General features: G+C 44.3%; 1 protein-coding gene across 3 annotated transcripts in view; it reads left to right on the plus strand.

Moving 5' to 3' along the window:
- The window catches only part of sipa1l3 (signal-induced proliferation-associated 1 like 3), a 63,262-nt gene extending 48,839 nt beyond the window's left edge, over nt 1-14,423 (plus strand). The window contains exons 15-22 of one of the 3 annotated variants that reach the window (XM_063205824.1): nt 985-1,475; nt 2,343-2,546; nt 2,829-3,003; nt 3,889-4,078; nt 4,401-4,553; nt 5,989-6,106; nt 8,797-8,878; nt 10,123-14,423. In XM_063205824.1, coding sequence (XP_063061894.1) covers nt 985-1,475; nt 2,343-2,546; nt 2,829-3,003; nt 3,889-4,078; nt 4,401-4,553; nt 5,989-6,106; nt 8,797-8,878; nt 10,123-10,269 — 1,560 coding nt within the window. In that variant the 3' untranslated portion in view covers nt 10,270-14,423. The remainder of the gene's footprint in view (nt 1-984; nt 1,476-2,342; nt 2,547-2,828; nt 3,004-3,888; nt 4,079-4,400; nt 4,554-5,988; nt 6,107-8,796; nt 8,879-10,122) is intronic. The other 2 variants (XM_063205826.1, XM_063205825.1) reach the window with 2 other exon arrangements.
- The last annotated feature ends 48 nt before the right edge of the window (nt 14,424-14,471 follow it).

Raw genomic sequence — 14,471 nt, forward strand, 5'->3', positions numbered from 1 at the left:
AGTAAGAATATCGGTCAGACGCACATGCCAATGTACTCAATAGTAAGAGACCAGTCACACACACATGCAATACACTCAAAAGTAACTCTCCGGTCACACACACATGCAACACACAACCTGACCTCAACCATGACCCACGACCCAGCCACACACACACACACACACACACACACACACACACACACACACACACACACACACACACACACACACACACACACACACACGTATGAAATGGAGCTTTGTTACAGACACTCAAAGCACACACTCACTCAAGTTGAGGTCAAAGTCAGTGTTATTGTCAATTTCTTCACGTGTGCTACACATACAAAGAAATAGAAATGCGTTCTTTAACTACTGATGCACACGCACGCACGCACGCACGCACGCACGCACGCACGCACGCACGCACGCAAGCACGCACGCACGCACGCACGCACACTACAGTATACCATGCCCTGAGGAGCCAGACCTTTGTAATAGTGCAACTGCAACACCACCAGAATTAAACATAATTGCCACAAAGGTCAATACAGTTCAGGAGCACAATTGTGATCTGTGTTCAGCATGTGTTTAGACACAAACTTGTTATAGCCTGGAGACCTATTACGGACTTAGCTGAACTCAAGGAACACTACAAGCGCTCTTCTCAACTCTTTAATCTGAGGTTAATTAGTCTGTCATTTTATGAAATAGTCAAAGCTGCAAGATGATACCTTTTTTTTATTAATAATTGTCGCCTTTTCATTCAGTCACGCAAGTGTTCTCTCCATTCGCATTCTTTTTTTTCTTTTTTTTCCTTCTCTCTCTGTCTCCCTCGCTCCTCTCTCTCCTTTCTCTCTGTCTCTGTCTCTCTCTCTCTCTCCTCTCCTCTCTCTCTCTCTCTCTCTCTTTCCCTTTCTTCTCTCTCCTCTCTCTTTCTTTCTCTCTCTCTCTCTCTCTCTCTCTCTCTCTCTCTCTCTCTCTCTCTCTCTCTCTCCACAGGGCGAGGTGCAATACTCCAGCCACTCCAGTAGTAATACTCTCTCCAGCAACGCCAGCAGTAGCCACAGTGACGAGCGCTGGTTCGAAGGCAGCTCTGGCTCCGGCGGTGGTGGAATGGGAGGCGGTAACCTTGGCGACCCCGTCATGGACATGGACCCCGACCACCTCGCCGCCCACGGCAACAAGATCAGCCCCGGCGACAGCGGCATCGACGGCAACATGCTGCACACCATACCCGGCGGCAGCGGTAGGCTCAGCCGTGGGCACGCCGGCACCGGTGGCAGTGCCTTCTCCAAGCCCCTGCCCAGCTCGGCCACCTTCAGCAGTGGGTTCCAGGACCTGGCGTCACCCGGCTCCGGGGGTGCTGCCGCTGCCACAGTGGACATGGGCAGGAGGGACTCGTCACCGGGCATCGGCTCATCTGCCAAGAGCTACCGCAATCGTGCCTACCAGTCACCAGGGGGCAGCACCAGTGACGGATTCAAACCCAGGTGAGCAGAACGGTCAGGTACCGTGAATGCTGCCAGTTTTATAACATTTGTGGACCAATGATTTTTTTTAGTAGTAGCACATAGTCAGGGTGGTGAAACCACAGCTAATGCCACTATTGTATGGATTGAATTATTTTGTTGTATTTGTAATGGATTATCTAAAGAGCATATTCATTTATTACTAATGAATGTATGGGCTTAAGCTATGGTTGCACCGCCTGAGACGTCTGAGCTTAAAAAAAATAAAAAATTATTGACCCTAAATACAGTAAGGAACCAGGAATAGTGATGGATTCAAACCCAGGTTGGTGTGTGTGTGTGTGTGTGTGTGTGTGTGTGTGTGTGTGTGTGTGTGTGTGTGTGTGTGTGTGTGTGTGTGTGTGTGTGTGTGTGTGTGTGTGTGTGTGTGTGTGTGTGTGTGTGTGTGTGTGTGTGTGTGTGTGTGTGTGTGTGTAGTGGTGACAGAGTTTGTTAAATTATGTTTAGCAGTTAAAAAGGTGATTCATATAAAATCTACACGCATTTAAGAGGTAAATGATTGTAATTTTCATTCAAATAGTCGTGCAATGGGCTGGTGGGCGGGGGTATATGTGATACAGCATGTGCTACAAAAATAAAATACAGAGAATCGTCTCTAATCAGAAATTAAACAACCCTGTGAACAGAAATCACGTTTTTTCTTTACGATTGAATGGAGCAGCCGTATTCAGATTCAGAAAACTCTGAAAAATCAGGGGGCAATTAAGTTTGCAGTCCCAGTCTCCATCAGTCAGCAATAAATAGTATTAAAAAAAGGTTAGAGAAAAGAAATACAAAACCTAAAGAAAATAAAAATAATTGTGTTGTGCATGTGTGTGTGTGTTCCAGCAGTCGGGCCTACACCCCTCAGCGCTACAAGGCCCCCACGGCGGTGGACAAGGCCAAGCCCTTCAGGCCCTCCACGGCCCCAGGCAGCTCAGGGGGGTCAGGGGGCGCCCAGTCCTCGTCCCCTAAAGCCCCCTACGGGAAGAGCAAGCAGGGCAGCAGCAGCACCCCCACCAACACCAGCGGCTCAGACAGCAGCACCAGCAGGTAGGTTGTGTTGGACAGACACGTTTTTTTTTCTCTTTTTGACTTTATTTATGACAGTACAGTGAGGATGACGACAGAAAGCGAGTTGGGAGAGAGAAATGGGGTAGGGCCAGCAAAGGACCCGGGCCGGGAATCGTACCCGGGTCGGCCGCATAGTAGACGAGTGCCCTTCCGTTAGTGCCAGGCATGGCCAGACAAGCAATTTTAAAAAGATATTCTGTGCACGTGTGCGTGTGCGTGTATGTGCGCTTGTGTTTACGTGCGTGTGTTGATCTTCATCAGCAGGCAGGTGGACCTGAACAGTAAGAACGTGTTTGGCCAGCCGCGTCTGAGGGCGTCTCTTCGGGACCTGCGCTCCCCCCGCCGCTCACACAAGAGCACCATCGAGGACGACCTCAAGAAACTCATCATCATGGACACCCCCAACACAGAGCCCGCACCGCCCCGGGAGAAGAAGGTATGATGAGGATGATGATGACAATAATAATAACTAGGAATGCACTCAGAGAGTCCAGATCTCCGCCAAGGAAGCTGTTTGATTTGACTATACACCCTAATTTTTTAAACTGTTTCTGCCTTATTTTTGTGGCGTTCGAAACTTTAATGTCAAAATTCAGTCAGACAGACAAACCAACGCGAACAAAAACATAACCACCTTGGCGGAGGTAAAAACCCTTGCACGTTATTGCACTTGACATTCTTATTGAGGTGCTACTTTTACCACTCACAGATTCGAAAATACAGTTGAAATGACAGAATCAGTGTTGATGAGCTAGTCCATGCAAGCTGCCATTCTTATATGAATCAACTGCGTTTCACTTATTTTTCCATATTTTACTATGTTTACATTTTGACCACGTCACCTCTCTGAAAATCCTGCAATGCTGATTGGATGTACTGCATTTTGGTTTGGAAACAGGACAAATCCGAAGGTCTTCCAGACCCTCGTGTGAGCTCACAAAGCTGAGTGGAAATACACAAGGGGTCTGGTGAGAAGTCAAGCTAGTGCCCCTCTAAAAGAAAGTTTTCATAATCCAGTCTTATTTCAAAGACTCTGAGAATGCACATCAGTAGCACAGGTGTTGGACCAAACAAAAGATCATTGAAAGGAAAATATAAGTCCACAAAATATTGATTTTCCTATAGAAAATTTAATGGCATGACATTTCGGACTCTCAGTCCTTCATAACACTACAGTGCAACAGTTTGCACTGTGATGAAGGGCTGCGAGTCCGAAACATTGTGCCATTAGATTTTGTTTGGGATCATCCAACAGCCTTATTTTAAAGCCCTGTTAATCTCTTCCCTCCTCCACATTTCTGTCCTGCGTGTTTGTATACAGAGAGAGCGGCGTAGCCTCCAGCGCACCTTCTCAGACGAGAGCCTGTCGAGCAGCCGACGGGACCCCAACTATCCCAGCACACCCCTCTTCGACTGCCACCCCCAGTCCAGCGACTTGCTCTTCAGCTGCACGCTGCCCAACCGCCGCCACAACCATGCGCAGCACAGCGCTGCCCCCGGTGGCAGGAAAGGTAACTCGAAAGCCGAAAATAAAGTTTGCAAACCAGGCACGTTTCAGGCAGCTGCTTGATGTGTGGACTTAATTCTTTTTTTTTTTTCATTTAAATTTGCTAGTCCTGCACCCAACATCTTTTGAGACGGATATTATTATTTCATTATTATTATTATATATATTATTTCGGTGGGTGGCTATTGGGTCAGGGAAACCTGCATTATTGCCATGTAAATACCCTAATGTGTAATAAGCCCATCATCTAGTAGTCATTAGTTCTAGTTCTAACCAATTTTGTGTGTGCGCGCTTGTGTGCGCGTGTGTGTGCGTGTGTGTTGCAGTGCCAATGTCGTCTGCCTCTGAGCTGTCCCTGACGGAGATGATGGACAAGGTGCCCCCCCTGCGGCGTCTAGACCCGGGTCTCATGCCCCTCCCAGACACCGCCTGCGGACTTGAGTGGTCCAGCCTCGTCAGTGCAGCCAAAGCTTATGAGGGTAAGTCAGTGAGTTAGTGAGGGAGTGAATATGTATGGATGTTAGGGCTGCACGACCATGGAAAAAATGATAATAGTGATTATTTGGGTCAAAATTTTGATCATATTGATTAGCATTTTGAGAATTTTTTTCAATTTTTTCAACTGTCCTATAAGCAATAAAGACACGCATATTACAAAAAAAATTGAAGCTATGAATGCACTTGTGAGGCCACACATTCACACATGGACACACAGTCAATGATGTGCATGCCAGGAGCTGTTTTGGTAGCTCTCAGTGTGTGCGTGTTTTAGCCATTTGGGCACCTGATATATGCACATCTCAGTAGCGTCCAGTGTCGCTGTGCGTGGCCACTCTTATCCAGGCACTGATAGGCCGATATTAAATGTCTGCTAATCAGGCATCAGTTACACTCGGGTGAAACTTGTGCGTCAGGAATGGATGAACGTTGTGCAACTGGTTACCGCTGTTCCAAGACCAGTGGGAGAAACTGGGTGACTGACTGCGTTTGGGTTGTTGTGCAAAGGGGAACCAAGGACAGCAGTGTATGGACTCGGTGTCCTTTTCCACGTCCCTTATCGGTGATCAGATGGGGATGTGCCGTCTGTGCATGTAGTAATGATGATGCAGATCAGAATTTGTGTCATGCAGATCAGTATTCTATAGTCCCATTGCCTACAGAAGTGTGGCTGTTTTATTTTGACACTTCAAATGTGTTATGGTATGTAATATTTTAATGTTGCCTGCTTAAAAGGTAGGACTTAGTACTCCTTTTATGTGAAATAAATGGAAGTGTGTTAAAATCATTGATCTTTCCTCTTTCAGTAACTTCACCTTATTAGGTTTAAGTCAAATGTAACTTTTCCATTTTTAGATTAGAATTATAATTTTTATATTGGCATATTCTATAACATTTCCAGTGCGTTATAAATTTTACTTAAAAAAAAAAAACAAAAAAAAACCAGAAATGAAAATCATGACCTTGATACCGTGATCAGGACCAAACCGTGAATTTTATGAAACGTGCCACCCCTACTTTTCACCTATTGTAGCAATCCCCCATGTGCCAGTCGATACATGAGACGCCATTACATTTTGTCACTGCACCTGGCAAAATGTCATATTCCTTGACAATATTTAGTTCGAGTAGATAGCAAATTTTGTCTGGTACATTGGTCCATTTATTGACTCCGCATTTGTGTGTAAACGCTGTATGCAGCTGTGCAACAATTATCGACGGTGCCTTAATCGCATATGTAATTGTGTTGTAGTGCAAAGTTAATTGACAAGTGTTGTGTCCTAATGTCTGTGTCAATGTGTTTTCATTGACTATGACCGTCTGTACATGCAAATCTGTTTTAGTGCACCACTTATTGATTGTGTGTGTGTGTGTGTGTGTGTGCGTGCATGCGTGCGTGTGTGTTTTACATTGCAGTGCAAAGGGCTGTATCGTTATTCTCTCTGACGGAGCCCCTCCCTGACAACCAGCCAGCGGTCAGCCCTGTGCACTTCCAGACCCCCCAGACGCCTCGCACCACCCCCACCTTCAGCAGGTAGAGAACCCATGCGTCCTCATCTTACCGGGGCAGGGTGTACTCTAATGCCTCTTTCCCACTGCAGGTTTTCTAGGTCTACAGTTTGACACAGTGCGACTCGGCTGCCACTTTCTGCTTTTCGTTTGGGCACGACAAAGCTCAATTGAAAAGCAAAAAAAGGCGACTGAGTCGCGCTGTGTGGAGCTGTATGCCTACCAGAATACCAGCAGTAGAAAAGAGGCATAAGAAGCTTGTTCATTACTAAATCGGGTTAACTTAACCTTCATGCAATTGTAAATTGACTAATGAAACAGCCTGCAGTCTTCATTTTCTTTAACTGAAATTACACCTGTGGGCTGTCTATCATTGGGTTTGCCACTTCTTGTAGGTTAACTTAGCCAGGTTTACCACTTAACCGTTTTCTTGGACTACCCCCAGGGGTATGTTTCTCTCAAAAGTATCAATGCTAGCAAGTTAGCAACTTAGCTGGGCAATTGCATTGCAACCAACTAAGCTGCTAGCACAGTTTGTGCTGACCCTTTCGAGAAAACGGGAGGTGCAGTTTTGGTCTTTTGTATACAGTTAGTGATGTTTCTGTTGTCGTGACCTGTGTTTGATGGTGACAGTCTACCCATGACTTTGTTGTAGAAGTTGAGAGGCTCCTTGGAGGTACATGTATGCATGCTATTATATATAATCCCAATAAGCGCACTCTCACAAATGCAGCACAGTTTTTAAAGCAAGTGTTTCCTTCACACTGTGTCCTGCTGTTGAATGTCCACACTGGGTTCCGTACTGTCTCGACACGCAGTGTTCAGCTTTCTACTGTATGTGGTCAGTCGTGTGCCTTGAATGCCATCAGATCCATTTGCATGCCAAACACTGGACTAGCTTGGTAGTGAGTGACTCTATTGGGTAACACTTCAGCCTACTTGACGCCGGTGTCATATGTGTGACATTAGAGTGTCATAATATTGTCATAATGCAGTCATGCATGTGTCAAAAAATTTTATGACTGTCATTAAGTGAAATTCTGTTATGGTAAAGACAGGCATAACAGTGTCACTTTTCATGACCATAAAACGCTTATGACATTGACATTATGTTTATAACTCGTTCATGACTGTCTCATGACACTGTTATGTCACACGTATGACGCCGGCGTCAAGTTAAGTGTAACCCTGTGTTGTAACAGCAAGTAGGGCATAGGACACTAGTATAGAGAAGGAGAGACACTGGGGTGAACGTCTTTCAGGAAAGTCTATTACTATTAATGCATTGTGATGAGCACTGTATTGATTTTTTGCACGAGTGCATGAATTAATTAAAATACGGGCTCTTGTGCTTGAATGTTTCCCTGACCACCCGATGTGTCCCACCAGCCCCAGGTGAGTGAGTGTGCATGATGCACCGTGGATCTGCGTCTCGTGTCTGCGTGTTTGGGAGCTTACATAGTCGACACAGTCCTAACCAGGGCCCTAAATTAACCTTTTACCTCACCGGCTAGTAGACGTTAATATCACCAGCCATCCGTTTCCTGTTTCAACTCAATGTGGAACCTGTACTTTTATTTAGCCTATAATTAGCCTATAGGATGATTACATATTTCAAGGGATGGTTTGCAACCCTACATTAGTGAGAGCCAGATATAGTTCCCAAAAGAGCCATAGGTTCCTATCCTGACCCCTGTTCTGTAAGATAGCACACCTTAGCTTATGTTGCTCGCTATGTATCGACTATGTAAGCTCCCTTTGTGTTTGTGCCCCGACATCCCTCCCGTGTAGAAACCATTTTAATCATATATCCATCACATCTTAACAACCGCTTTCATACAGTATTTCATTTTTGAGCCCCATTCATTTTAGAAATGAAAAAAAAAAAATCCAAAAACCTCGCAGTCACCTATAACCTCTCTCCCACTCCCTCCATGTTTCACCTCTAGCAGCCACATCAAGAGTTCATCATTCATTGATTCATCATTTCTCTTTTCACATGTGGTGAAGTCAAAGACAAGCTGCTGAATTTGGTGCTATATATTAAGCATAATATACTGGGTGTGGCCATATCCATTTACTTGGCCAGCTCACATGGTTGTGTTTTTGAGCGCCACAGAACTTCATCATTGGTGTCTGTGAAGATTCTCCATCCTAGTGACATTGTGGTCATTGAGTGCATTTATATGCAGTTCAGTATCCCGAATATGATCAGGATATTAAGTATCCTGGATTTATCATGTATAAGCCCTTATTCGGGACTTTGAGAAATCGGGATATGCTAGGTGAAGTATTCCGACAGAAGTCGGGATATTGACGCATGGGAACACATTAGCACTCACGGATCCCAAGGCTTACCATAGAACGCTGTAGCTGGTATCCAGGTTACACGCATTTGAAGAGAATTCTACAACGGCCAAGAATGTTGACTTGAATATAACACTGTGCTCATATAAACACTTCATCCCGAATTTGATCATAACCGGAATAAGCCTCACATTTGGGATACTCGACTGCATATAAACACACTCATTGGTGTTGAGCTGTAATGTAATTGGCTGAGCTGATGAAGGGAGAAGTCTTATAGCTTAAGACCATGACTTAGTTTCATGAGAATCAATCTACACAAGCCATTGACCTCTATAAGTATCATTGACACAACCACATAACAAATGCTGGTGTTCATCATGTGTTGTGTTCATCTGTTTTCGACAGTGATGAGGTCCAAACTGACCTATCGGGACGCTTATACCAACTGGAGGTGATGCTGAAGCAACTCAACACCGACCTTGAAAAGGTGGGTAACATGACATGTACCATTCATCAGCTTTAGCACTTTACTTGCACAAATATGGAGGACATGTCCATAGCTCTTCCACGACTAGGTTTGCCAACTGTGAATGTAAAAAATACAGGACACTTAATCGGAGCGGGGGGCCCGGGGTCCTCCCCCCAAAAATGTAGCTTTTCTTGGATGTAATTTCCAGCATTTAGCGCATCCCGTGACCCATTTCAGCTCAGTACGGAACCTGTAATTTTTATCTCTAAATATGGGACTATTCTGTATTTCAAGGAACGGTTGGCAACCCTATCCACAACTGTATAATTAGATTTGTCATCTTGTCAATTGTACAGCAATTGACCTAGCTCCCCTGCCTTGATGATGTGCCTTGTCAGAAACCTCCACTTAGATGGTATTATAGCAATAGTACAGAAGTAACAGAAGTAAAACTGCCAACCGGTTCCAACTCTCACTGCGTCTTCTTCAGGGAGTCTGATGAAGACCCAGTGAGGGTTGAAACCGGTTGGCGGTTTTACTTCTGTAACAATGCTCAAGATTAAATAATGGATTTTTAATGATAAGGACCTGTGGAGTTGCCTGAAGTCGGCCTTAAGGGCCGTACACACACGTCGCTGCTAGTTACTCGCTCAGCGGATGAAGTCAATAGAAGGTCTACGTGTTCCAGCGAGTCTCGCTGGCGAGTAGGCGAGGAGAGTACAAGCGATGCGATGTGGGCGGGTTCCGAGATAAACTTATTTTATCTTCGAGCGACGCGAGTTAAGCGAGTAACCAATTGGAATGCAGAATACAGATTATTGACAGGTGACGTTGCCCCTGTGGTGTTCTGACCAACCAACTTCTGCACGCCATCACACTTTGGTTAAAAGTGTTGAGGAAAATACATACAGTACACCATCAAAGGCTCATATGCATGGTTGTGCACAGCACACGATCAACGTTAAACAGCGTAGGACGTTATTGGTGCGGACAGCGGGAACCATGACAACCAGTAAACAAAATCACCCAGAGCGAGTGGCAAGTAGGCGAGTGAGCAAGTAGCGAGTAAATAGCAGCGACGTGTGTGTACGGCCCTTTAGTGCCCCCACGCTCTAAATGAAAGGACTTTTGTCTTCTTACTTCAAGAGCGCCTACACAGTTTGGAGTTAACAAAGTTGGAGAACAAGAACGCTCAGAAAACCTTTTCTCTTTGGGTATTATAGCAGTGTTTTACTTAGCCTGCCTTGTGTTTGGTTCCCCAGGAGAAGAAGGACAAAGTGGTGCTACTGGCAGAGATGGCCAACCTGCGGCAGAACAACCAGCGGCTACAGGCGGAGTCCCAGACCACCTCGGAGCAGCTGCGCAAGTTCAGCCAGATGTTCACAGACCCCGCCCCTGACAGGAAGTGATGTCAGAGGACAGGAGGAACAGGAAGTGAAAGAGAACTGAATTCTGGAGAGGCAGGGAAAAATAAGGCATGGATGGAGAGGTCTGAGACATGATGGTCTGGGTTTTAAGCAAACAAACAAAAAGACAAAGGAAAAAAGGTGGATTCAGGTGGGCTCAAACAAAAAAAAAAAATGTTAAAGTGGATTAAGTTTAAGTGCACACATCTGCTCTCTCTCATTGAGTCTGCTTGTAGATGATGGTGAGGTGCATAGCCTACCCCTTCTCTCTGCAGCTGCAGAGCCCAGCCCAGCCCAGCCAGCACTGGGCATCAGCCTCAGACACAGACAACACCAACACCCCTGTTACGGGCTGTCAATCTCCATTGTTAAGACATCTGCTGTCCCATGTTAAGAGTCAGTCAAAGGAGAAATGTGGTGTTAAATGAGAGTGGTTGGATTGCAGTATCGAGTTGACAAAGCTAGCTAATGTCAGGCCCCAATTACTAGCATGGCGAGTCACTTTGATAAAATAAAGTCAAAGTCGTCTTGCTTAGTTTTCCTTCCCAGCAAACCATACCAAAATACCAAAAATGTGCTTTTCACTGCATTTCTCCTTTAAAGTCTTGTTGGCATTAGCCCCAGTCCCCCACTATACTAGCTGGTGGTGCGTGCTCCAACTCTCAGATTAATACATTCCTCCATGAGTAGTTTAACCACCGTGCTTTTCCCGACGGAACGGGGAGTCAGTCTGCACTTGTTACCCTTAACTCTTTTACTTGCCTTCGGACGACTCTAAAGAGGGTCTATCTCTCTCTTTTTCTCTCATTTCATTACTTTTTTATCGACTTTTCTTATGTACTGTTTGAACTGTGTTACTCTCGCCGAGAGAAGCCTAAAATACTGTACCTGAAACCATTCAGCCAAAAAAAAAATCCTGAAAACTGAAACTGAATAACAAAAAAGGAACAAGGAAAGAGGAGAAGAAGAAGAAAAAACATGCAAATGGAAAACGAACGAGTCATGTGTGGTGGTGGTGATGACGATACCAGGGTCCCCTTGACTCGCACAAAAATACGGTACTGTAGAATTCATATGTGCTGTAGTAATGCTCTGAGTCTTCACAGACAGGACTTGCCTATGCCTCAAATCGCATTATTGTACTGCAGTGGCGTGCACTCGGGTGGGAATGGGGATCGGGGGACGGGGGACGACGGGGGTCGAAGTCTGCATTTACACGAACCCCCCTCTAGTCCCATCTCACAGAACTTAGTGTCTTTATTTTGTGGCCAAAACTCTTCCAAAACTATGCAAAAAAAAACCTATGTTATCACATGTGGGCAGGTACCACATGGGAGTGACATGGGCATCCATCCTACAAGGTTAACAAGGGGGGAGAATCATACCTATTTAGCCCACAAAATGTTGAAGTCACACAAGACGGAACAAAAAAACTACCAGAGGTGTCCCTCGCCTCATCTGTTCAGTGTGTGAACACTCTCTCAAATTATATGCAAAACACAATCATGGCAGTATGTGAAATGGGCAATGATCATTAAAATCTAATAGTTATCTCTTACAGTTCAATAACCATGCAATTTAGTCATGGTTTCATCTACAACCACCTTGGTCAGTGAACAATTTCTACAACACCAGCGAATCAGATCAAACCTACATAAATATTAGGACATGTCCATGCTTCTTGTTGCGTGAACCAGGATTAGGCCTTCTGGGAAAGTTTATGGATGTACAAAAAGGAAAAAAGCATATTATGGGTTTAAACAAAAGGTGAGTGGGCCTGAACAACCCTCATGTATAGGAAACTTCCATCACAGGCCATCTTAACATAGATTGACACTCGCCAGCGGAATTACATCCATCTGGCAAGAGCCAGGTTCATCTTAGAAACATTTTTTTTACATTCTGCTATTGTGCCAATGTTTGATGGGACTACACAGTTACTCCCTACCCCAGAACTCAGTACAGTGGCCTTTTTCACACGGTGGGACCCCCCCCCCCTGCCACCCTTCACTTGTCTTGAGTGTGTGCACGCCCCTGGCACAGCGTGTAGGGTATTTTTACAGACGCTGCTACCGTAACTGGAGCTCTCTGTGACTACTACCCTACCATGTTGCACAAGTCCACTTTTTATCCTGGAAAGTTCTTACTTTTTAACGTGAATTGGGGTTTTGTAATGTACATTTTTTAATATGAGGTGGGTGGGTGAGGTTGGGGGGGCGGGGTCTGTTATTAGGATCTGTTCTGTAACACTAGCCAAAACGTCGTCTCAGCTCTGCTGATTTTTACAAACACCCACATGGTTCAGATGGTCTCTTGTGTTATATTGACATAATGAAATCAACAACCACTTAACTTTTTATAGCCTTTTTGCTTGGGCAATTGTGTTGTTGAAGAGAAAAAAAAATATCTTTTGATTCTGCACCCAATAGCTATAAGCTAACTGGACTTGGTAGCGACTGGAAGCTGCACTATGTGTAGTGTAGAGTCTATGATGAAAGGCTTGTATTGGTAGTGCCCATCTCTTCTCTGGCAGCATGCAGCATGCTGCGCTGGATGTGCCAGTCGGTCCTGGCGGGTTCTAGCCAATACCTACTCTTCTGACCTCTGAGTGTTGCAGGGAATGGATGGGGCTACCAAAGTATCTTTGTTTTTTGTTTTTCTGGGTTTTTTTTTATTTTTAAAGTGACTTAGCATTAATACGTGACACGAATTTTACCTTGTGCCCACTGAAGAGGGTATTTTTAAAGACACAAAACACACTACCCATCACCAGACAGACACTGTTCCCTCTCTCTTACTTACACGTGCAGAGGCGACACGTCGCGCACACTTTGTATCAGTTGTACAGAAATTCTTTACTTTGGCAGCAACTGGACCACTTTTTATATCTATATATACTGTGATTTCGTCAAGGATCCTTGCAACAAAACCAATGCCTACTCTAACCCTCCGTTGTACATGTTTGCCTGTGCGTGCGTGCATGCACGCTCTGTGTGTGTGTGTGTGTGTGTATACTGGTAAATCATGGTTCTCACACTGTTCTTATCTCCCAACCTGATCACTGCTGCTACTTATAACCATATGTACTTCTTCATAGAACTCGGTAGACAATAAAAGAGACAAAACAAGAGAAAAAAAAGTGTTCACAATATAGATCAACTGTAATATACTCAGTTATTTTGTGTGACTACATGTTTTTAGGGGCTACAGTGTCTGTGATCTTTTACATGAGGTATTCTAGTTGAAGTGACTGGTTGCAAACCAATAGCTATTCTCAGAATATGGGTTCAGTGCATGTGCTGCCATACCTCCACCGAACAGCGTGTGGCAGCACTATGCTCGGCTCACACTCTGAGAGGTTTCTTTTAACTGGACCTAACCCTGCAGGTACTCAAGCTGTTGTCGTTGAGCCCATAGCGTTACACTTAAACTCCTAAATCAAGTCAAAGCTCACCTCCTCCCCCCCTTCAGGACCCTGTCTGATATTTATATCTATTTATTGATTATTTGTACATGGACACGTTTGTGCAGTTACTTTGCCTTGTTGCCTGTGATGACAAAAAAACTGATGACCTTTCTTTTTTGGGATTCCACTTTTACTGAAGATGCTGTTTTGTTTCGCTTTCTGATCATTTCAGACTAGGCTGTTACAAGCAGTGTTTAGTAAACAGCCTTTCTATGGGCTCATGTATCATTTTATTAATTTATCTCTATCACTCCTGGCAAATAGACTTGCTATGCTGACTGTCTTCACAGGCAGAATGGATTTGTTTTTGTTTCTGTTCTTTTGTTTTTTGTTTTGTTTTTTTAATACGCCCCAAGTTAACTTACTTTTTTCTTGTCATTTAAAAACAAAAAACACAGACACCTTCTCAATAGGATGCCTCTTCCAATTACCGCTTTTGTTTTGTTATTTTTATATAATTTATTACCCATTAGACACACGTTATAGGGTACTTAATTGTGCTTTTTGTATAAATATTTTGGGTTGTAATTCCAGTTTATTTTGCTGTATGAAATTCCAGTGTGTTGTGCTGATGACTCCATTTCCCCTTGGGATGATGAAACAATGAGTGTATATTTTAAAACTGTAAATTATGTTTTCACTGTTTTATGAGAATATATATATATATTAAAGACATTTTTAATGATTTGAAGTTTTATCAGAGTTTGTGTCTCATTGCCTGCCTGCATGATCTGTGCCA

Source organism: Engraulis encrasicolus, chromosome 8 (genome assembly GCF_034702125.1).
Source record: "Engraulis encrasicolus isolate BLACKSEA-1 chromosome 8, IST_EnEncr_1.0, whole genome shotgun sequence".
NCBI classification, from domain to species: domain Eukaryota; kingdom Metazoa; phylum Chordata; class Actinopteri; order Clupeiformes; family Engraulidae; genus Engraulis; species Engraulis encrasicolus.